Raw genomic sequence first — 23,045 nt, forward strand, 5'->3', positions numbered from 1 at the left:
TTCACCGTGTCGGTTAGACACAGTTTGTTTTTTTTTAATTTAGACTGTATCAGACTTTGTAAGATGATGAAACCCTCTGAGATGCTGAACTCTGCTCGGCGAACAGCAGTGAAAGGAGCTCCTCAGAGTCTGGTGTCGCGTTACCGTCATGGATCATATCAGGTTATAAAATATTCACATCTGTACTTTCTTGAGCGCTGCCTCTGCTGTGCTGTAAGAAGAGACGAGGGTGGAGAGTCAAAACACCAATCACTGACCAATCTCTTCCCGTGGAGCTGGTGGAGACCAAAGCAGAACCTAAAGTGAAGTGAACATTGGACTTCATTCATCAGGTGAACCCAGGTGACTCTGTGGCTGCTGGTTGCTCACACTCACAGAGCAGTGACTGTTTGACTCAAAAGTAGCCACATCTGCAGTTTTCTATGAGTTAAAGTTTGAGTCCAGCACAGAGTGGAGGTTGGTGTGCTTTGATTTTGAGCACAGGCAGCCTGATTAGACCCAAACATGTCTGCTTCATGGTTGAGGTGATGTAGCTTTACTTCTGTGTCTGTCAGCTTCAGGACCAAAATCAAACCAATCACACAGCTGTCTCCAAGTTTCACAGACTAGATTCGTGCGCAAGTTAACGGTGGGAGGAGCTGCGTTAGGAAGTCTGCTGCACTCAAGCAGCTGCAACAAATCACAAAGATTTACACTCACATTAAGTGGGTTCAGTTTCTACATCATGTTTTTCTGGCTGTTTCAATCCACAGTGTGGGCAAAAAATGCATATCCAATCAGAAAACACAAGAAAGAGGCTGAAAACATCTCCATGCAAACACCAAATCACTATGAAAAGATGTAAAACAACCAGAGGAAGAGTCTCTAGTGGACGTTAGAGAAACTGAAGGCTTGGGGCCTTTATTTTAAACTGACCTCAAACAGTGATCAGTGGACATGTTATTTTCTCATGAGAAAAGAAGTGGAATTAACCCTCCAAGTGAAAACTTGGAACAACAAAAAACAAATAAGTTCTACCAATCTCATTTCACTGAGTCCAATACACTAAGGTACCAAATGTAAATCAATCCACCTCAGAAACTAATCCCAAACAGATGAACAATGAACATATATTTCAGGTGTAATAATGTCAATATAAAGTGAGAGGTTTTTATTCCAGTATCTGTCCACTGGAACTTTCATGAAGGAAATTTAATCCTCCCGTCAGTCGTTAGCAGAACAGCAGCAGCAGCTTAGCATCACCTGTTGTAGCATGTGAGCTTCACGTCTGCGTCACTCCAACTTTTTCCACCAGCCACATCTTTACAAGCCTTCCACTGCATGCACCTGTTCTCTCCCAGCCATGTGAGGAGGCCCGGAGGAGTCTCCTCCTCTTTGTCCTCTCTAAGGTCGAGCAACCTCAACATCTCACTCATGTGAACAACAGCAACTGTTCATGTTTCTTTATTTGCACATAAAAAGGAATTAAGAAGCTATTAAAGAAACTCTGGAGGCTTGTAAAAAGAAATTACCTTATCTAAACTGTGAGAACCAGCAATGCTGAACATGTGGAGGTGCAACTGGCTGGTATTTCTCATGTTATAGCTGTGAATGTGCAACATTTGTCTCTAATCCCACACTGATTTGTGAAGTATTTGCTGGTCTCATACTAATGAGGAGCGAGCTCTTTTTGTCTCGTTTCATTGTGACGCTGTAGAATCATTTACTCTGTGTTTCATATGAGGATCAGGGCAGCATGTGGTCATTCAGAAGACATATAAGATCATAGCATGATCTGGAATAAAGAGCCGAAGGTACTTCATATCTTCATATCCCATCTAGGTCACCAGTTTGTCTGAAGCCTGCTCCGACCTCCTCTCTGCAGGTTACAAAAGCAGTCACCTCAGCCGCTGGTCTTCGAGTTAACAGCCTCCCCCTCCCTCTTCTCACATTAGATTAGTGCAGCTGAGAGGGGATTTGGGATGCAACATTTCGCTAAGGCGACCCACTGACAGCCCATCACACTTATCACCAGCGGTAATGTAAAAATGTGTCATCTGCATTGCTATTTTAAGGCCACACCAGACAAATATTTATCCAGAAGCGAAAGAGGAACATAAGTGCGTAGCATGAAATTGGAGCAGCGCTGCTTGAATTTGTAAAAAGCAACATCAAATCTCAAGAGGGGAGCATAAAAGTCGCTGTTACAGCAAACAGACAGCGAGAGCTGACACACCGTCACAATAAACAGCTCGAGTGTGATAAAGGAAGACAAATATTCACCTAGGATGGAATGAAATAAGGCATAGCACACAGAAACAGACGCAGCATGTTAATGGAGTCATTTAAAGGACTATCAAATCAGGGAATTAATGCTTGTACAATATCACAAAGACATTAAAAGCAATGAGTTATCCTGACATCATGCCTCAGTCCACAGGCTGCACTCATGTGTGTCCTCCCTGAGAGGGAAACTGAAGCCAGAGTCACTTTTCAGCTCTTCACTTCCTCTGAAGCTTAACTAAAGCTTGATTTTGATGATCCCCACACCTGTATGGCACACAGACACCTACTGAGCTACTGAGCTCCGTTAATCAGAGCTCAGTAGCATCCTACAGTCTGTTAGTACAGTGACCTCACAGCAGCCATATTATTGGCCACATGGTGGCATTAAAAATGCTCCCAAAGGCTACAACAGCACAAACACGGTCCAGATATCCAGTTCAGGTGAAGCTAGCAGCTACAGCCACATGGGTCACCATCCATCTGTCAGTCAGAGGCCATGCCCCTAGTAATGCAAACTGTAAGCCTTAACTCTTTCGCAATAAAGACACATTTGTCGACCTCCCCTGCACCCTTAATATTGACACCTCAGTTTAAAGTCTAAACAGGTGAGCTATTAAAACCGCTACGAAATTATCTACAGAGACCAAAACAGTTTTTTTAGCGGGGGGAAGAAGCTTGCCTGACCTGATGGGAAACAGCTCGAAAGGTGGTTGTGAACAGCAGGGCTACAGTCTTGTGAGACTTCATTTCCAGACAGACAAGCAGCTGCTGCCCAACCAAGCAGACATGGCTGCGGCTGACGAGGAGCAGAAGACCACAGCTATGATAGATGTGGAAATCCCAGCAGACAGCAACATGAGAAAGAAGGAGCATGAGAAAGCAGACAAGTGCCAACGGCTGAAGGAACAGCTGGACCAGATGTGGAAGGTAAAGTTGAAGGTAGTGCCAGCAGTAAGAGTAGCTTTAGGACTGGAAGTGTGGCTCCAGCAGAGTCCAGCATCAACATCAGAGGTCTCCAGAAGAGTGAAGTCCGAGGAATAGCTATGTGAGCTGAGCCTGAGGAAGGCCCACACCACTCCCCTGTGAGCAACATGGACTCCATCACTGTAACTCGTGTGCTGGAGGAAATCTGTTTGTTTACATTCAGTCAGCAGATGATTTCTCTGAAGCTGGCACTTAAAAGCTGCTCTCAGAGGTCTGTTAAACGCAGTCCGGCAGAGATCTGCTCTCTGTCAGGTGAGCTTCCTCCGCTGGCATGCGGACAACACACCTGAATGATTGATACCAAACAAAGCTCTCTAAAGGGGGCTTTTAAATGATGGATGATACAGAGAGAAGCAGACGCTCCAGCTCTGGAGTTACAAGGTGCAAAGTGCAAAACCCAACAGCGGATTCAGTCACCTGAGACTGTGTCTTCATGTTACATCTTTAAGGTTTGGATTAGATACTAAGTATCAGTGTTTAAGGTTAGAATATCCAGGAAGCTAATATGTGAATGTTCTCTGAAATTAGGGATACACAGCTGCATGGGTGTGTGTGTGTGTGTGTGTGTGTGTGTGTGTGTGTGTGTGTGTGTGTGTGTGTGTGTGTGTGTGTGTGTGCGAGCCCACAGTTAAAGCGAACAGTGAAACAAGCCCCAGAGCCGTGTTGGGTAAAGGCTGGGCTGTGGTTAGCGTCGGCCTCCACACTCAGTGTTTTGTTCCTTGAGGAAATGTGCAGGCTTGTTTGTAGAGAAGCACAGCAATAAGAGCCAGGCTCACTGTACAGGAGTCCTGAAACAGATCACATGAGTATATCATCTCAGACTACCTGTATACTGAAAGCTGCTGCATAATTAACTTGTTTCCACTGTGAGAACTTAACAAAATAAATCTTCTACCAACTGCTGTTGGCTCAGCCTCTTCCTCTCCTCTCTGTCCAGCTTGTGGACGAGAACCAGGAACTAAATTTGGACTCTTTGTTCTTTGTGAGTTGCTGACTGTCTTTGAGAGAGTTACTGGCAAGCACCAACAAACCAATCACAAGGCTGCATAAATGCCCTCTGCCTCTTCCTAAGGGAACGTCCATAAGAGAAGAGTCACAGAGTCGCCTTTCTACCATGCAATTACACCCAAAAATCATTTTTATTTCCAGATTTTAATTAAGCTGTGAATAAACACCACGAGGTATTTCATTATCAGCAAGGTCACAAAATGAAACACCCCCTTAAATTTATCCAGCGAAAGTTATTATGCAACCAACCCAAACCCATAAAACTCATTAAACACTCAGTAAAATATATTTGTGCTTCCGAGGGTCTCATTCTATTGAAAAGATGTTCATTGTCACTGAGACGTCACCTGTCGGGTTTGGACCTATTATACTGTGTCATCGAAATGTGTTTATTGCCGTTTCAGTCTGACGTCATGAGCCCTTTCCGGTCAAAGACTTTTCTGTTATTATCTAAAATCCACCAAACTCTCAGAGCTAAAAACAGTTGAAAATCTTTCAGCTCCAGTAAAACGATCTGTGTGGCTGTTCTCTCATCTGTTACCATAGATGTTAACATCCAGCATCCATAAAAAGAAGATTTATAAAGTACAGCTTCCAGTGTAGCCTGCTCATGTGGCTGATGCTGCTGCTGGCCGACATGTAACTTCATTTCTACATTTCAGGTTGTGGCATAAAGTTTCAGAAGGGTGTCTGGTTACCACTTACCTATGGCATGGATTTAAAACAGAAGTATAAATCTTGTATTACACGTTAGCTGACCGAGGTACCGTACAGCTATGCTATAACCTTGGACATAAACCCTAATGATGTCTGAAGAGCTGCTAAAGTCGGAGAGTGTATCAAAAAGAATCATTTGATTTCAAAGAGCTTTAATTCTGCAACTGTTCACTGGTAATGATGGAAACACTGTATATTCAGTGATTGATGTCAAATCTTAGTGCAAGCTTCTATGTGCATCACTTTACAAATAAATCGTGAAATCATGATGATTCCTTTTGATGCACCCTGCATAATGATGTGCTATCTGGTGGCTAGCTACAATGTCTGAGATGATCAACCCACAGCAGGAGGTTGGTCATCATTCTGCTGCTGTGCTGTTTGCAGGGCATTAATAACCACACTGACATGTCGGTTGGGCTGAGAGCAAGTTTGTTTTTAAAGAATTTAAAAGCTATGAACCCATGGGCTGTAGTTTTTAAAAACCAAGCTCAAAGACACGCTTACATGATCTGAGTCAATGAAAAGCTGCAGAGACAAAGTTGGACATGTCTACGTGGGAGTCTGTGGAGACTGACTCACTGCTGGAGTCTCTAGTGGACGTTAGAGAAACTGAAGGCTTGGGGCCTTTATTTTTCAGCCCCATAGGCTAATGTTTGGATGTATCCAAGGATCTGTAACAGTTCAGGATGTTCTTCATCATTAGAGAACATTATCCAGGGTCACCAGAATGTTCTTCATGGCCAAGAACCTCAATCAAACATAAACAATAAGAAAAAGCAGCAGCAGATGGATTATTCCAGGACTCTAACAGAGCTTCATGTGCAATGTAACTAAATCTATCACTCTCAAACTTTTTCTTTTATCCATTGCTGCATCTCACTTTCTCCTCTTTCCACAAATAGCAGACCTCTCAGTGTTTGGTTGTCTACCTCCTCCTCCTCTGCCCTGTTTCCTTCTCTTTCTCTTTGTTTCTGTAGTGTTTTTTCTCCTCTGGATCTCCCTCTGCATCCACCCACACTAACCTAACATGCACTCTGCCCCAGGCTGCCTCTCTGTCTCCATATATACAGAAATGGCTCTTCTCATTTTCAGCACACACACTAACATTTACTGTATGCCGCAGTGGTCTCCAGCATCGGTATGATTCATGCAAACACACAAACCCAAAAAACTCTTATAAAAATGGTGGAGGAATTAGTGTCAGGAAAATTATCATTATTTACATCCAGTGGAGACATGGAGCAGATGAGTAACCGAGAGATGCTCCACACTGTGTAACAGGATCAGTCCAACATTTATGGGAATATTTGTTTTCCTGATTACAAATCTGGAAAACAACAAACAAAAAAAGAAACCCTACATCCCCAAATCCAGTCAGCTGTAGGTCAGGTAACTCTCTGACTGAAGAACAGAAAAGAAGGTAAAATAAGAAAAGAAATAAATGACATGAAAGGCAATGGAAGTGGAAAGGAAGTAAAGGGGAAAGGAAAGAAAAACTAAATTTGAAAGGAAGTGAAAAAACAGGTAAAAAAAGAAACTAAAGGAAAAGATGGGAAGCAAAATGAAAAGATGTGAAAGGCAAACAAGAAACTCAGTGGAAAATAGGGAAGGAAAGGAAGCAATAGAAAACAAAAACAATGGAAAGTTTAAAAAAACAAAAAGGCCAAGAAGAAAAAAGAGGCACGACAAACAGGAAGAGTATTTGAGCTTAAGGACATCCGTGAGTCAAACTGTGAGTCCTGCTGCAGTGCCGGTGACCTTAAAGCTAGAGTCCGTAGCGTTTTACCGTACAGACTCCATACTGTCCTCATGAGAAGCTGCTCTGTGGGCTGCACCGAACAATCTGAGTCACAGAGGAGCTATTCTTACCGAGCTAAGAATACAACTCGCAGCAGCATCTCAAACAGCTCCACACAAACAAATCCTGCACAGCAAACAGCACAGACACCGGCCCTCCACCAGGCCGGCAGCACTCCACACAGGAAAACATTGCATTACTGACATCTTCATATCTCCAGCATGTAAAATAAATCCCCTCATGTTTGTCACTTTCCTATCCTTTCTTTTCCTTTCCTGCTCTATTTTCTTTAACATATATTTTCCCTTCTTTCTTATTTCATTTTTCCTATTTAGCAGTTTTCTGTTATTCTGTTTTTGTTTGCTTTCCTATCATGTTGTTTTCTCGCTTAACTTTTTTTTCTTTACTCCTATGTGTACTCCTTTCCCCTTTTTATTTTCTTTTTAGTTTCCTCCCTTAACTTCCACCACTTTTCCTTCCATATGAATTTTGTCTTCTACCGTTAACACTCCTTGTCTTGTGTTGTTTTTTCCTATTTCCTTTCATCTTTCCTGACATTTCTTCATCTTATGTCTTTATTTTCTTTTGTCAAAGCTTGTTTCTTTTATCAGTCTTTGTTCATTGAAAGTTGGTTTTATTTGTTTATACCTTTCGTTTACTTCGACTTATTTTAATTCATTTGACTTTCCATCTTCCTTTATTCACTTCCATTATCATTTTTCCTTTTATTAATCTTAATTGGCACAGACAGTACTGAATAAAACAGGTTTTGTAGACTCTAACAAACAAGCTTCCATGTCATTAGAGTCTATAAAGCGTTCTGTTGCATGTTTTTGGATAAATGTTTGAGACTTTTTGTATCACATTTCTATGCTTGTTTTCATCACAGTGATCTGAGTGTTGATGTGGAGCAGGATCTCTTTTGGACTCTATGAGCTGCTTCACATGTCAAGCTATTTTAGAGCGGTCACATCTACACGTGCTGCTGCTCTTCTGCAACATTTGTTCCTGGAGTTTGACTTTGCTCGTGTTGATCCTGTGCTCAAGTGTAATTGACTCCCAGGCATGAAAAAATGTGCAGAGATATTATATTACACTGTTCAAAGTGCTGACACTGAGCTTTCCAAACACTGCACAGCTTCAAAGGAGCCTGTGCTTCTAACATAAGATATGATGAACTGATAAAACACAGCAAATTTGAACATTGTAATTTTCAAGTTTGTAAATTAGTTCAGACTAACTCTACCAACGACAGCAGCAAATGAATTATTATTTCCAACGTTATTTAATTCCAGACATTTAAAACTGTAAAAAGCTGGTGTATATCACCTGCCATCTGCTATTTTAGAAAGCTCCTTAAAAACAGTACAAGCTGATAAAACATAATCCATCCATCCATTTTCTGATGCCAATGCAGGTCTAGTTCCTGTTGGAGGCAGTCAAAACAGAGACAGACAGATCTCACAGCCACCTCCAGCTCTTCTGGAGGAACATCAATGCATTCCCAAACCAATCCAGAAATAAAGTCCCACCACTGTTCTGCGTCTACCCTGCGATCTATTCTCAGTTGGAAATGCTTGTATCACATCACCAGGTGATGTGATGGTCAGATGACAAACCACCTCAACTGGCTCCTCTTGACGTGGAGGAGTAGCAGCTATACTCCGAGTCTCATCCTAATCACCAAGCTCCTCACCATATCTCTGAGGCTAGAGACCAGATACGCGTTGAAGGAAGCTCATTTCCACCACTTATATCATGTGAAATTAGCAGTAGAGAAATCAGTAGAGCTGTTGCTCTGTAAGTGATTTTGCTTCTACTAGACCACCATCATAGTTTTCATGAGAAATGTAGATAAATGTGTTTATTCAAGTGTCTTTAGGTCATTAACTGTGGCTTTGTGGTATTTACATGAGAAGCTATTAAACTGATTGTAAAAATACATAAACGGGTTGGTCGTCTGCAAAGGAAATTTCACCTTACTGACAAACAGTCCACATGGAGTGCTTTTAAATGAATCACAGGAACTGGTTCATCTTTGAAGATTTATTGAAACTGCTGTTATATGACGATAATCAGAATGGACATATGTCGTTGACTAACCTTGCATAGGTTACAGACTATGCCTCAACAACAAATGACAAACGCTGTGCTCTCCAGTAAGAGCCTTTAAGATTAAAAAAGCAATAAAAGCAGAATAAAACAGACGTATTGCGATGTTGATGACTGCGGAGTTCAAGGAGGATCTCAGCACCCCAGCAAAGGGGAAACAAGTACGTTTATCATATTATTTTGTAAATGATGACTTTGGCTTGAGACTAAGAGGGAACAGACTTACTTAAGCTAAATGTTAAGCCGAACATAATTCGTCCCAAAGTAACCAGCTGGAAATCTTTTTATGAGTTTCTAAAAAGACAAACAATCATTCGAGTGTTTGTTTAAGCAAAAATATATCTCCACCAGCATAAATTTATGTTAATGTTAAGTTCATGCAGTTCAGTCTTCACTCATCCATGCACCTTCTCTTTACACTGCAGTGCTGACAAAAAACATCAGCACATAATCACATTTTTTCCAAAAATCCATGAAACACATTTACATACCTTTTATAATTCTGCATCATAAGAATCATTTTCACTTGCGTCATGGCTTTTTAAATATCACAAAAACCTATGGAACATGACATAAGACAGAGTTTCTCAACCCAAAATCTGTTGGGTTAACTGTTGTAAATTGTGATGTACATTTTTTCTTCATTTTGAAGGCTTGACTCACTTTTATGGTCAGAATATAATTTAAAATCAGTTGTGAATGTCTGGATATTTGAATTTTCAAGGCTGAAAAATGCAATGGTGAACTTTCACAAGGAAGTTTCAATTTGTGCCCCCTTCCAGATGATTACAGGCATCAACCCTTCATCAGCTACATAAGGTCATTCACTAAAAGTCATTCAAAGGTCAAGATTAATTATTAACTTTAATGTTGCAAAATTAAAACATAAACTATAGTTATTTTTTTCATAACTGATTAACCTATAATTTTCATTATGTTCTCCTTGAAGTTTCAATTTTAAAGAAAATTCCTTCTTCCATCTTAATTCAGTGGAAATAAAAAGCTTAAATATTGCTGAAAAATTCTCCAGAGATATTCAATTTAGAAAGAATCTTCACCACAAACCCCACAGATGTTGGTATTCATCAATAATTAGTAAAGACTCTTAATGTCTGATTTTAATGGAATGGAAACAATCACAGTCGGTAATGTTCCAACAACTGATTTCTTGCTTCCTGCACTCTGTGTTTGCACAACACTTTCTGTAATAACTCAGTCTTAAATACACAGATACGGATATACGATCTCCTCAAGGCGGAGAAACTCTGCAGTGATGGCTTGAGTCAGCAGTCCGAATAATATTTGTAAAAAATCAAACATCCTGTAATGAAAACACAGATAGAATAAAACTGGTTGCTCTGCAGTTCATTTAATGTTGTCATCTGCAAATTAATTAATTGATCGGTTTGCGCATGGCAGCTGGAAGCTTCTTAAATAAATTCTGTTTACAGTAGTTATAAAAACTGGACTTTAATTTGAAAGGAAACTTGTTTCTCTTCCTCGCTACTGCAAAACCAAATGATAAAGGTTCTAAAAATAACTACACACAATAAAATCTCTCCAAACACATGAGCTTTAATCTAGAAAATGTTTGTGTACCATCCGTGTGTTTAGCTGCTCTGATGATGATTTGGTCCATTCGGGTGCAGATATGTCTCTAACTCTGGCCTGCGGTAAACAAGTATGAACAAACAGAATTTCAAACCACAAGAAGACGACCGATCACCCTGATGTTGGATGTCATCACAAATTTAAACAGCTGTTAAGAAAAAATATAGACATTTTGAATGCGATCCTTCCTTTAAAAACATGTGGAATTTGTAATTTTGCTCCCTAGAACATACTGCATGTTTAAAACGTAGCACCTTCGTTGCATGCATTAATTTTTCCATCAGACTGAAATGTTAAAGGGATTTTTTTTCTTCGGCAGTTTATAAGACAAGCCTTAAAGGTAAAAGGATGATGACACACAGCCGAGACGCACAATAAACCTTCCTCCTGATGTTCCATCACTCACAGCAGCAATAAATTTAAAGCTTCAGGAAGCAGAAGAGTCCCAAATGAAGCTGTGCTCTGTGCCAGAAGTTAATCTTAAAATAAGAATTTTGGAAATCAGTAACTGTGACACAAAATACAAACATTTTTGCATCAAGAAAACAATTTTTCTTATCAGTATCGTGTAGCAATAAGACAACTTCTCGACAAAAAGACATCAAATAATAATTTGAATCTAATTCTAATCACAGGCAGGGCTGAAAATAGATGCTTTTTTTGTTTGTTGTTTTTATAAATGGATGATAGTTGAGTGCACAAGAGAGACTCCAGTTTGCTTGTGATAAAAATGCTGGAGCACGCAAGAAGGCTCTTTTATCACCATGATGTCAAATCAGATCATTAACACGTTTTCTTGTCAGCAACATCTCAGAGTTGCAGGGAGACACTTCTGTAAACTCTTCTTGTAATGTATAATTCTGCACACAACAAGACTTCTCTCAGTTTATCCATAAACAACATTATTGTGCTTGTATACATCGTGCTAAGCTGAAACTGTTCATGTGCATGAATAAATTAGAATTATTCTCTCTCACACACAAACACACTTTGTGCACAGATTATTAGTGTCTAATAGCTATTCATTTTTAAATTCATCTTTCATCCAGCCTGGAATTTGTCCAAACTGTTTTGGTATGAACGAGATTATCGCATGCAAAATTAGACACGTTTTAATTTCTGCATCTTATGGAAAAAGTTACCTGAAAATACCACCATGCATGTTTCAGATTATGTAGTCTTTTTCACATTAATAATAGTTTGTGTTTTCAAGGTTAATAGCCAAGAAAGCATAAATATAATCTTGTGTGTTGCGTTTAACTTCGTTTTGTGACTAAGTGCAGACTGATGAGTAAAATATGGCACCACATATACATTTTCCTACAATAATAATTAAAGCATGGTAGTTACATAAATAAATAATTAATTGATTAACTTGAACTCTCTGTTTAGTTTTTTAGTGATTAATGTTGTTGGTCCCAGGTCCAGTCTGCACATGCCCACACAGACTTGAGTGAAAACAGCTGTGTGAGTGGCTGCAGAGGACTCCTCGGGTCACTGCTGCTCTGACTCTGAGGTTCAGCTTCAAATGTAACAGCAGCCTGAAAGTCTGCAGGTGTTTTTTATCTGAAGTGAGAATAAGGATCAAAATCCAGCATTTTTATCCTTGATATTTTCCCACCAGAGAAACCTGATAACATTCATGTTCGTATTTCTGTGAAATAAGCACGAGTCAGAATGTCGTTATAGCGACCACAGCAGAGTGGGCCGGCCTTACAAACTGAACAAAAAACACCGGCACAGTACTGGAAAAGTTGTGGCAGTACCTTCTAAAAGTTAAGGAAACTTCAGGCGCGAGGCTTCCCACGCCAAGAGCCTGTGATTGGACAGTTATTAATGACATTTTAAGCCTTGTCTCAAATCACTTCGAGTGAGTTATAAACGCTCCCAGCTAACCAAAAATGAAGCCTGTGTTTCCTCTGATGTCCAGTCTAAAACATTTCTAAAACATTTTGTAACACTAAAAGTGATGATTAATAACTTACAGCTGTTAATGTCACTAAAATTTGACCGTGTGGAATTAAAGCCAATGTTTTAACAGAAAAAAATATCACAGCAGTCTTCCCTGACACAGGCAGGTTCTCCCCTGTACGAACAGCAGTGCCATTTTGCTGGCGTGCTGAGTGACTAACGCCCGTGGTAATGTTCAGACGCTCTGCAGAGGAAACACTGAGGTCAGATCCACCATCATCCACACACAGGCAGAGGCTTTTTTCCTTTCACGCTCACTCAGGACGAGCTTAGTAAAAAGCATCACAAACACGGCAGTGACTAGAGGCAGGTGAAGGTGTTGCAGATCAATGACAGAAGTATCGTTCTCTGCAGTTTTTACTCTTTCCAAAGACTCTGGTCGAATCTCCAGCAGTTTTTGGTCCCCGGCATCAGAAGGTGGCAGTGTTCTGCTGTTCTGTTCAGTTCATAGGCTCCCTAACGCTCGTTTTTGTGCCTCAGCTGAAGCCCTAACTTCATCGAGGACGCCCACGCCATGTTTGTATTCACAGATTGCCAATAATTGGTAGATTTTTAAGAAATTTCTCTGAAAGTGAGGTACTTTTTTTGGTGAAACCACAAAATCTGCATTTTGCGCTAAAACCCAGGTACACCTGTAAAATCTAAAAAATGTGACATAATTGAGAAAGAGCTTTGTAATAAACAGAAATCATCACCTGTTTTACATGGCGGTTTTTGTAAAGGCAGGAAAGGTATGACTCTAGATTTCAAAGGTGTACCTAACAAAGTGGTCTTTGAGCTGTCACTTTTTTGACTTTTCCTCCAAATTAATTTTAGTTCTTTAAAAAAAAGTGAGAATAATGAGCCATAATTAGCACCAGTTATTGATCACAAGCTATTTTAAATGTATTTTTCTGTGTTGTTTCTGTGGCTATTTAAAAATGTTTGTTACCTTAATCTGTGTATACAGTTCTGTGCAGTTAGCTGGTATAAATAAGAAACTAATTTCATTAGTTTCATGTGTCTGAATAGGTATTTTGCTCCCTTAGCAGCTGATTGAAGTGCCTTCTTTTAGCATTCATGTGAAGAATTAAAGGAAGAACTGATGTTAAGTCATTTAAAGGTTAAGGCAGCAGGAAGAACTTTAGTGGTGCTCAGCTTTTATTCTCGAAGGCTCGGAGCTCGAGTGGGGGGTTAAACACCACCTCAGTGTTTGGATGATGGTGGATGACGGTGCTGTTATAATCCCTCTTTGCTGTGCACAGAGGAGGGTACCTACATCCAACCAAAGCCTATCCAGCCTTCAGCAGCAGAGTCCAGACTACTAATTTAAACCTGAAGCTTATGTGCTCTGACTACAGATATGGGCACAGATCAGATCAGTCTGTAGGAACCTTCAGACAACATGCAAACTACGACACTATGACAGAGGCACCCTCACCGCAGGGTTTAGCTCTTCACTGCTCTTTCTCTGCTCATCACACCTCATCACCCGATCACCGATTGCCTCTTTCCTCATATCTATTGTAAGAAGGACTTTACACATGGCAATCACTCTATAATATCCCTCTTTATACACCTATGCACAGATCTACTGCACCAGCATGAGGGTCACCATCCTCAAACTGTCAGCCTTGGTTTCTGACCATTTCCTTCATGACTTTCTATTATATCGAGCTGTTTGACCTTTCTGTCCTGTTCTAATTGAACCAGCTGAGCAGCTCCCGTCCTTCAACAGTCACTCCATCTGAACATCCAACACATCACCTCCATGTTACTTTTCTAATGGGTAATATCTGGAAGGGCTGAGTGTCCGTGTGGTATACATACCATCAAACTCTAAATGTACCAAAAATAAGGAAATCTTAAATGATCCATATTTGAACTTTCCTGCACGAATACTGTGTGTCATCATCCCAGAAAGCTTTTCTTTGTGTTTTTTAGGCCCAGGAATCAGGACTAAATTCTGAACATGTGGGTTCATCTGTGTTTAGTTCCATAAGTGCAGGGAGCAGTGCATCTTTATGGCAGGAGAAGCTGCACACAGTAAGCTCTTTGATTTTCTCTTGGAACGGGAGGCACTTCAGTCAATTTTAGAACAAGAAGGGCTTCAAGGCACTAAGACGCTAATTATAGATATATCTATGAAATTTGTTAAATATTACTGCTTTCCTTCTTGGGGTCATAAATCACATGAAATGATCCCATGCACTCCAAGATCGAAGCTTTAAACAAATGAAAACGGAGGATGGAATTTATGAGATCTTTTTTTTAGAGATCATCGGCTATATCTCATTTTTTTTCTTAATTTGTTTTTCTTTTCTTCTTTTTTACGAGATTTGTTCCCTCCGACAGTTTAGCTCCATCATGCACCAAATTCTGTCTTTAGCGCGACAATAATGAGAACACACATCATCATCATCATCCTCCACCTCCCCAGGTCCCTCCCAACTGCAAGCAATTTAATACTGACGTCATGCATTGAATATACGTAGCTATACCATAGCTAATTAGGCCATAATGCTTTAGTATTTTGACATGCCATAATCTTCAAAAGAAGAAGAGTTCCTGTTCCCTTAAACATTCAACACTTAAATGCTCTGAAACAACTGAAATGATAAGAATAAGCAGCCAGTGCACTTTTGGTGAAAACAAATGAGAGAAAAAATCCAGGAGCGGGAGATGGAGCTCGACGCACAGAAGAATGTAGAAATAAAATGAGGTAACGTCTTGTGCATGCCGATATAAGAGAGAAGAGAGTCTCCACATGCTTCTATATAAAGGAGTGTTGCATGGCATCATACAGGGAACCTCCAGCCGACCCATAGCAGCAGCAGCGATGCACGTAATCCTTCACAAGGCTCGGCACGCTTCCTGTTTATCTCTGATAAGGTGCCTGAAAAGCCGGGGTCTACATCCGGCGTCGCATTTTCCAAACTTTCCCTGGATGTGCCGCAGAAAGACACACCTGAAATAATCCACGCAGAAAGCGTTTCTTCAGGGAGGAAATCGTTCTTCGAATCTCAGTTGGGCTTTAATTATTTGTTTTTCTGTTCCTTTTTTTTCCTGAAAGTTCGGTCTGTTGCACAAAACTTGGCAGGTGTCGGGAAGACATTTGATTCATTATTGTACAGTTAGTCATTTCTACTATTAAATTCACAATATATGCCTTGCATATATGTCATTGTCTTAGCTTGCTTTTGATACTTTCTGAATCTTTTCTGTTACTTTTAAACCTACTTTTGATCCATTTTTTCTGTGGCGTAATATCTCTTTGTCAAACAGTGCAGCACAGATAAAAGTTGTATTGCTTTGCTCTAAAGTTTTTCTTTTAATTCATCCTAAATTAAATCGTAATTATTATAAGAGGATATTACCGTAATAACTCTGATAAAGGTGCACTCCATCAGGTGAGAGTTTCCCTTCCAAAAGGATGTGTTTTCTTTTTACACTGAGCTGGAAGAATGGCTAAAAGTGATATAAAACAGGAAGAAGAAATACTCTTACTTTTCCATCTCTAGTTTGGGACAAAACACTGCATTTCCCAGGATGCAATGTGGGTATCTGTTTTGCAGCCTTTTCATATCTTTAAATTCCACAGGTCCAGTTTTTACCACAAAATTTAGTGTAGATAAACTGACAAGTTGAGACATTTAAACTAACTTCTGAGACTGTATATAAAAGATGGATGTAGCCAGTGTGACGATGGCACGCTTTGTTTTGTGAAGCCTCGTTTGAAGCCAGTTTGGAATCTGAACATGGAGCATGAGATCTGAAATGAATGAGGAACCGAGGGACACGCTCAGATAGTCACGAGGAAGCTCTGTTCTAGCTCCGCCCCTCTTTTATCGTCCCATATGACTCGAACAGGACCGTAATTTCCAAAGTGTTTTAATCAGTAAGACGTGAAACCAGCAACTGAGACCATAAACTCATCAGGAAAATATTGCTGAACTGAGAAATCAGGTAAGCAGTAGGCTCATTTTCTCATAGACTTCTCAAAGAGGGCTCAACCGCTGCAGAAGAAGGAATGCAGGTTTAAGCCACCTCAGCACTAGCTTCACTCTTTATACCTTTCATCCATATTTTTATATACAGTCGATGGAAATCCTTGACTAAAAGTAAAATTAGCGAAGCTTCCATTTAATGTTTAGACCATTAGAAAATCGAAGGGTGCAAGTTACTAAACTTTGTCAATAATTTCTCAAATGTTTCCCCGAACCTGCAGATTTTTGTACTATTGCCAAACAAATGTTTTTCTTTTTCTTTTTTTTTTTTAATAATTTGACCACATGTGCATTAAAGTCTCCACAAATGTCTGAATTAATCAATACAAAGATGAGAATAAAATGCACCAATGGATATAAAGCATCCAGATATTTCTACAATATTTACAGCGGTGGTCGCATGCCGCCTCACACGTCAGTGAGCAGCTTGCCCTTGTTAACACAGTTCTGGCTGGGAGCTGTGCAGTTGGCAGTCCTAAGGTTAGCTTCCCTGAAGTTGTCAATGCTGTTGTTTAAGTCCTCGTCTATCTCCATGTACTCCGACTTGCTGACCACTGAGGAGCTGCGGCGACTCGAGTTGGTGTCCGACGCCAAGTTCTGGTTGCTGACGTTGAGCAGCTGGGCCTGCTCCTCACCCTCCGTCTCCCGGTGGTAAAAGTAGTTGAAGTTGGACACGATGACTGGCACCGGCAGCGCGATGGTTAACACTCCGGCTATGGCGCAAAGCGAGCCAACAATCTTCCCTCCGATGGTCACAGGGTACATGTCCCCATAGCCGACTGTTGTCATCGACACCACGGCCCACCAAAAAGCATCTGGGATGCTGGAGAAGAACGAGTCCTTCTCCTCAGCCTCCGCAAAGTAGACAGCGCTGGAAAACAAAATCACGCCAATGAAGAGGAAGAAAATGAGCAAGCCCAGCTCCCGCATGCTGGCCTTTAGAGTTTGCCCCAGAATTTGGAGCCCCTTCGAGTGTCGGGACAATTTAAAGATCCTGAACACCCTCACCAGACGGATTACCCTGAGAATGGCCAAAGATGTGGCCTGCTCCCCACCACCCTTACCCTCCCTGTTGCCTTGGTCGTCGGCCAGCTCTGTGCCAAGAGTGATGAAATACGGGATTATAGCCACAATATCGATAGAGTTCATCATGTTTTTGAAGAACGCTGCCTTGCTGGGGCAGGCAAAGAACCGAACTATCAACTCAAAGGAAAACCAGATGATGCAGAGCGTCTCCACCACAAAGAAAGGGTCTGTGAGGACGCTTGCTTTGTAGTACATGGTGGTGTTGCCGACCATGCGAATCCGGTCGTTGGGATCCTCCTTCAGCTCTGGTAATGTCTCCAAGCAAAAAATTACTATTGAAATAAGAATGACCATCACCGAGACAATGGCGATACCCCGAGCTGGCCCCGAGCTCTCTGGGTGCTCGAAGAGGAGCCAGATCTGCCGCTGGAACTCGTTCTCAGGCAAAGGTCGCTCTTCCTCCCGAATAAACCCCTCATCCTCCCGAAACTTCTCCATTGCCTCAGCACCGAGTTCATAAAACTTTATCTCCTCTGAGAACATATCCAGCGGCACGTTGACCGGCCTCCTCAGCCGTCCTCCTGACTGGTAATAGTACAAGATGGCGTCAAAACTCGGGCGATTCCGGTCAAAGAAGTACTCGTTTCGAAGGGGGTCAAAGTAGCGCATCCTCTTCTTAGGGTTCCCCAGTAGGGTTTCTGGGAACTGGGCGAGGGTCTTCAGCTGGGTCTCGAAGCGCAGCCCTGAGATGTTGATAACCACCCGCTCACAGCAGTCATGGTTGTCGTGGTCATCATCAGGCGGGTAGGGGTCCTGCGGGTGACCCGGCAGGGTGGAAGTCTCGTCCATGTTTTCTGTGGACACCACAGTCATCCTTCCTGCCGGGTGGAGGAGAGAAAGAGGAAGTTTAGGTGTAGAGGAGAGAAGGAGGCGGTAGGCTGGAGTGGAGAAGCTCCTACTGCGGCCAGGAGCTGTGGAGAACCTCCCTCTCCATTATCATCATCATCCTCAGCACTATCGCCATCACATCTCTTTTTTCTCACCTGAAAGACAGAAAAAATGACATGCCGTCACTCAAACATGGTTTTATTTCACCGCAGACACATTTCATTGGCTGGAGAGCTTCCTGTTGTTGAGAGGGAAGAAAAAAAATCCTGCAGCACCTCCAGAAGCCGCGCTGCATCTGCTGTAATTTTACCGCATACATCAGTACTCGAGTTTGCAGCCCCACTGCGCACATCACTCAGCCTTCAGCCACGAAAAGCTTTTCACCTTCACACCAACACACAGTTTCAACCCGAATCCAAGTGATGAAGATGACAGATAAAACCCACCTGAGCAGAGCTGGAGAGCAGCAGATGGAGATCCTGTGCACCTTCCCCAGCCACCCGCCACAACCTGGGGTTTAATATCGCTTTACAGTAGCTCTGAAATATTAATAGACTATGTTGTCTTGGTCAACATCCGTATCCTCTTGGTGTAGATTTTCAGCGTCGATCGGAGAAGCCCGCAGAGAGAGGAGGAGGAGGAGAAAGAAGAGAAGGAGTAGGCTTCAGACAGCAAAAATCCTGACTGACAATTTCTTAAAATCATGCTGGAAAAAAAGATAGAACTCCCAAGAAGAGCTGGCTCTCAGTCTGAAGGGGAAGACTGGGAGGACTTGGCACTGCAGCAGCATCCGCACTCAGAGACTCTCGTGATTTTCTCTGCGGTAAAAACGGTTAAAAAAAATCCGAGGCTTTGAAGGAAAACCGGCTCAGGAGAGAGTCCGCGTCCGGGAATTTGGAAGCATATTGCAGGATTTCATGAGGAGAAAGACAGAGAGAGGGAGAGGGAGAAAATAAGTGAGCGACAGAGGGAGGGAGGGGAGTGAGGAAGAGGAGGAGGGGGGGTTCGACGCAGTGCAGACAGACTGTAAAAGCCAGCAGGTGCTCCGGTCCTGAATGTGCGCACAAACAGCGGAGAGTCGTGCAGCAGGTCGAGCTGAGCTGCTCGGCTCCTGTCCGTCAAGTTCCGCTAAAATCCACATGAAGGATCCGCGGACACGCGCCCCACAACGGCAGGAACGAGAGCGAAAGAAGCGCACTGCATCATGGGTTATGTAACCAGTTCGACGTGTTTGTGCTGCAGGTGTCTCACAGCGAGCAGGTCTCAGGTTTGACTGCAGGAATCTGCAGAGGATCAAACTGGCCTCTGTAATTGGCTGCTGAGCAGTTTGCGACAGTCAGACCTGCATGCTGGTGTAAATACCCCCGTGTTGCTATGGAGACAGAGAAAAATCAGCAGACTTCATCTGCTCTGACTGTGTAACAGAGAAAAATCAAGAATAAAAAAACAACTTTATTTAAACACGCAGAGAGCCTCATACATGAGAGGAAATATAATTATCACCATCAGGTATGGAAGCTCATTAATGCCAAGAAAAGAAACTCACCAACAAAGTGGAATGAATTACAAAAACAAAATCCAGGGGGGGGAAGTAAAAGCATCCTGAATTTTATTTCAAAGATCGAAAATACAAAAGAATTTAATCATCATATATTTACAGTCAACATCTAAATTACTTGAAACAAACTGTTCTAGCAGCTAAAATGACAGAGACCCTCAAAAATATTTAGCTTACAGAAAACAATGGAAAACTTGCCAATGATCAACTTAAAGGCTATTATGTTAAAAACTAAGAATCAGATTAATAAAATAATTTGACTATTAAAATATGTTAACCCCCTGGGGGGTCACCAGGCCGCAGTCAAAATCACATGACCAATTTAAGACAACACAGCTACAAGATGCAGTAAGTCAGAGTCTCCATTTCAACTTGGGTCGAAAGTGCAGACTTCAAACTATGTACCAGTTTTTGAATTGTGTCGATGGGCCACGTAAAACCAGAGTTGTGATAAAAAATACACACAATGTTTTTTTCTGGACAAAACAGTGGTGTTTACAGCGGGAAGGACGGTAAAAACGGCGTTTTCTACAGACAGCGCTAGCAAACACTCTCTGCTTGCCAGTGAAAAAAGAAAAAGAAAAAACATCCCTTCCCTATTGGTGTTAGATTTTACCATGTCAGCCAATCAAAAAAATGATATGGCAAACATGTGACATTTGGTTGTTTAGGGAGAAGGGGAAGTTTTTAGGAGTGACACCCGCGACAGAAAGCGGGCGAGCGAAAGACAGAGAGAGAGAGCGAGTTTTCATACGTGAGACATTAGTGACGTTTAGCGTGTTTGGAGGCTATAGTTAGTTTGTTGTGTAGTTATTGTCTTGTATTGTGTGTCATTTATACTGCTGAATTTCATATTTTCTCCAAAAAAAAGCCGTCAAAGGCAGATTCCAGTGTAAACTCTGTTCCCACATGGAAAACTGGACTGATGCACCTCCTGCTGTCAGACCTGCAGGGTTTAGGTGTTCTCCCCTGTCTTATACTGAACACAAACTACATTTTTTGGACTGGCACAAATAATTTGTGTGCCTTCTTATTTGATGCAGCACACCTGATTGTTCTGTAAATAGATTTAAATGGTTATATAAAAAACGCCTGAGGCCTTGGCTGCATTTTTAGGTAAATAGTACCATATAACTTTGTTGTTTGCAAAACTTGTGCATAATTTTTAGAAATGTACAATTTCTATTTGCATTTCAAGTTATGAAAATGATTCATTTAACATGTTTGTGGATTTTACAGTAAAAAATATAACCTTTTTCTACTCGGATTTTGAATTTTTTGTCCGAATTTAGATCAACTGTGCTAATATAGTATGCCAAAATGAAAAAATTACTCAAATTTCAGATATATAAGGTTGTGCTGAAAATAATAGTACCAAACAAGGCAAGAAAAACATATTTTAAAGGTGAAATATATAGGTAAAATCAAAATATAGTCAAAAACAGCCAATTATACCCTGAGATCCCAGAGGGTTAATGACTCATACAAATATATGACTAATTGTTTTTTAAAGTAAACTTTAAACTATGTATGCTGTTTCGCGGATTTCATTTTTGTGCAATTTTGCATGTTTTTGTTGTTTTTCTTTTTTCTTTTTTTACAGCATATTGTGTTCTGCAACCTGATTGGCTGTAGACCATTGTCAATCAATCTCGTGCCGTGTCTCCTGTACAGTACAGAATGTGTTCAGCTTGTAAAATTTACATAAATTTTAAATCACTAGCAGTATGACTCTAAAGTGCTGTTTTCAAGTTTTCTCCCCAACAAACACAACAATGTCGACGGAATGTTTTGCACCGTCAAAGGCACCTGCGGGTGCATTTGGTTTCATTCTATAATATTGGACTTATTTTTCTACAAAGGTTTGAACTTTGAGAGTGTTTAAAGAAGAGAGAAACGTGTGAAAATGTTCATGCCTGTCTAAGAAAAGTGTATAAAGTGTATAGTGGGGGATTTTACAGCCTTAAAACATCTATAATGGCTACTTTGCAGATTTCACCTATCGCGGGTTATATTTGGAACGTAACTCTCGTGATAACCGAGGTACCACTGTACTTGAAAAAAAAAAAATCAGTTTTTAAATATTTGAATTTGAATATTTGTTGTTGTTTTAGTTATAAAAGTTTATTGATAAACATCAGAATGTCCACCAAATCTTTACTCTTCTGCGTCTTCACAGATATTAATCTTCTTTTTAATAATTACATTTCATCATCATTTTTATAAAAAATACTGCTCCTGCTATAAGGACTGATCTGTGTGACGAATGCAATGAGGTGATAGTGAGATAAAGGATTTAGAAAAAAGCCCCCAACCTGCAGGATGAATCGTTCTGAGGTTTAATTTGATTTTATTGAGTTCTTAGCCTCGGTACTGAGTCTGAGTAATCGCACCTGGATCATCGGAGAGGTCAGCTCAGTGGGCTGAGTCTAAGCCAGCTGGTGTGACTTTAAAATTAGAGTCTAAAAAAGATAAAATAGGAAATAGAGAAATCTTCTGTGTGCTGTGGATTAACAAGCTGCCTCTAATTTAGATCAATGAGAAGCTTTAAATGGGATGTATGAATCAGAGGAAATCTGCAGGTGTAAATATGTCTATAAATAAATCCTGTTAGTTCATCTCCAAACCTTCTGACTTTGGTCTAAATTGATATTTTTAACTCATAAATATATAGTGCCAGCTTTAGACACACTGACTCTTTCAATAATTTGTTAACATTTTCAACCCACAGTTTCTGACTCGACTCGGCTCCAGCTCCACCTTTTTAGGCATTTTCATAAAAGATAAAAGGACAACCTCACTAATTGCTTTGAAATGTGAAACTAACGCTGAAGTACTTTAACCTGCATTCTTTCTGATGTGCACCAGGGGGCAAAGGTAAAGAGAAGTCTAATTGTTTTATAGTTCATCAGAAAATGAGCTTTGTGCTTATGGCGTTATTTTTGTGCCACTATTCTGAGCGCACGTAAAAAAAAATTGCAGGTGCAAGTGTTGCATTTTGAGGAGAAATTTATTTTGAGCGAAGAAAAGCTGAATTTGAGTGAACAAAATTCATTGCTGCGTGCAAAAAATGTATTTCAGTGTTTGCTATTATTCACACACACACACAATAGCAGCC

The 23,045-nt window shown here is 40.9% G+C and overlaps 1 protein-coding gene across 1 annotated transcript; it reads right to left on the reverse strand.

Moving 5' to 3' along the window:
• Positions 1-6,629: 6,629 nt before the first annotated feature.
• kcna1b (potassium voltage-gated channel, shaker-related subfamily, member 1b) lies at positions 6,630-19,694 on the reverse strand. The gene is made up of 2 exons (XM_085137011.1): positions 18,816-19,694; positions 6,630-18,524 (listed from the first exon to the last, which is right to left on the reverse strand). The coding sequence occupies exon 2, from the start codon at positions 18,352-18,354 to the stop codon at positions 16,864-16,866; it is 1,491 nt and encodes a 496-aa protein (XP_084993137.1). The 5' UTR covers positions 18,355-18,524; positions 18,816-19,694; the 3' UTR covers positions 6,630-16,863.
• Between the last annotated feature and the right edge of the window lie 3,351 nt (positions 19,695-23,045).

The sequence above is a fragment of the Neolamprologus multifasciatus genome, chromosome 17 (genome assembly GCF_963576455.1).
Source record: "Neolamprologus multifasciatus chromosome 17, fNeoMul1.2, whole genome shotgun sequence".
Lineage (NCBI taxonomy): Eukaryota > Metazoa > Chordata > Actinopteri > Cichliformes > Cichlidae > Neolamprologus > Neolamprologus multifasciatus.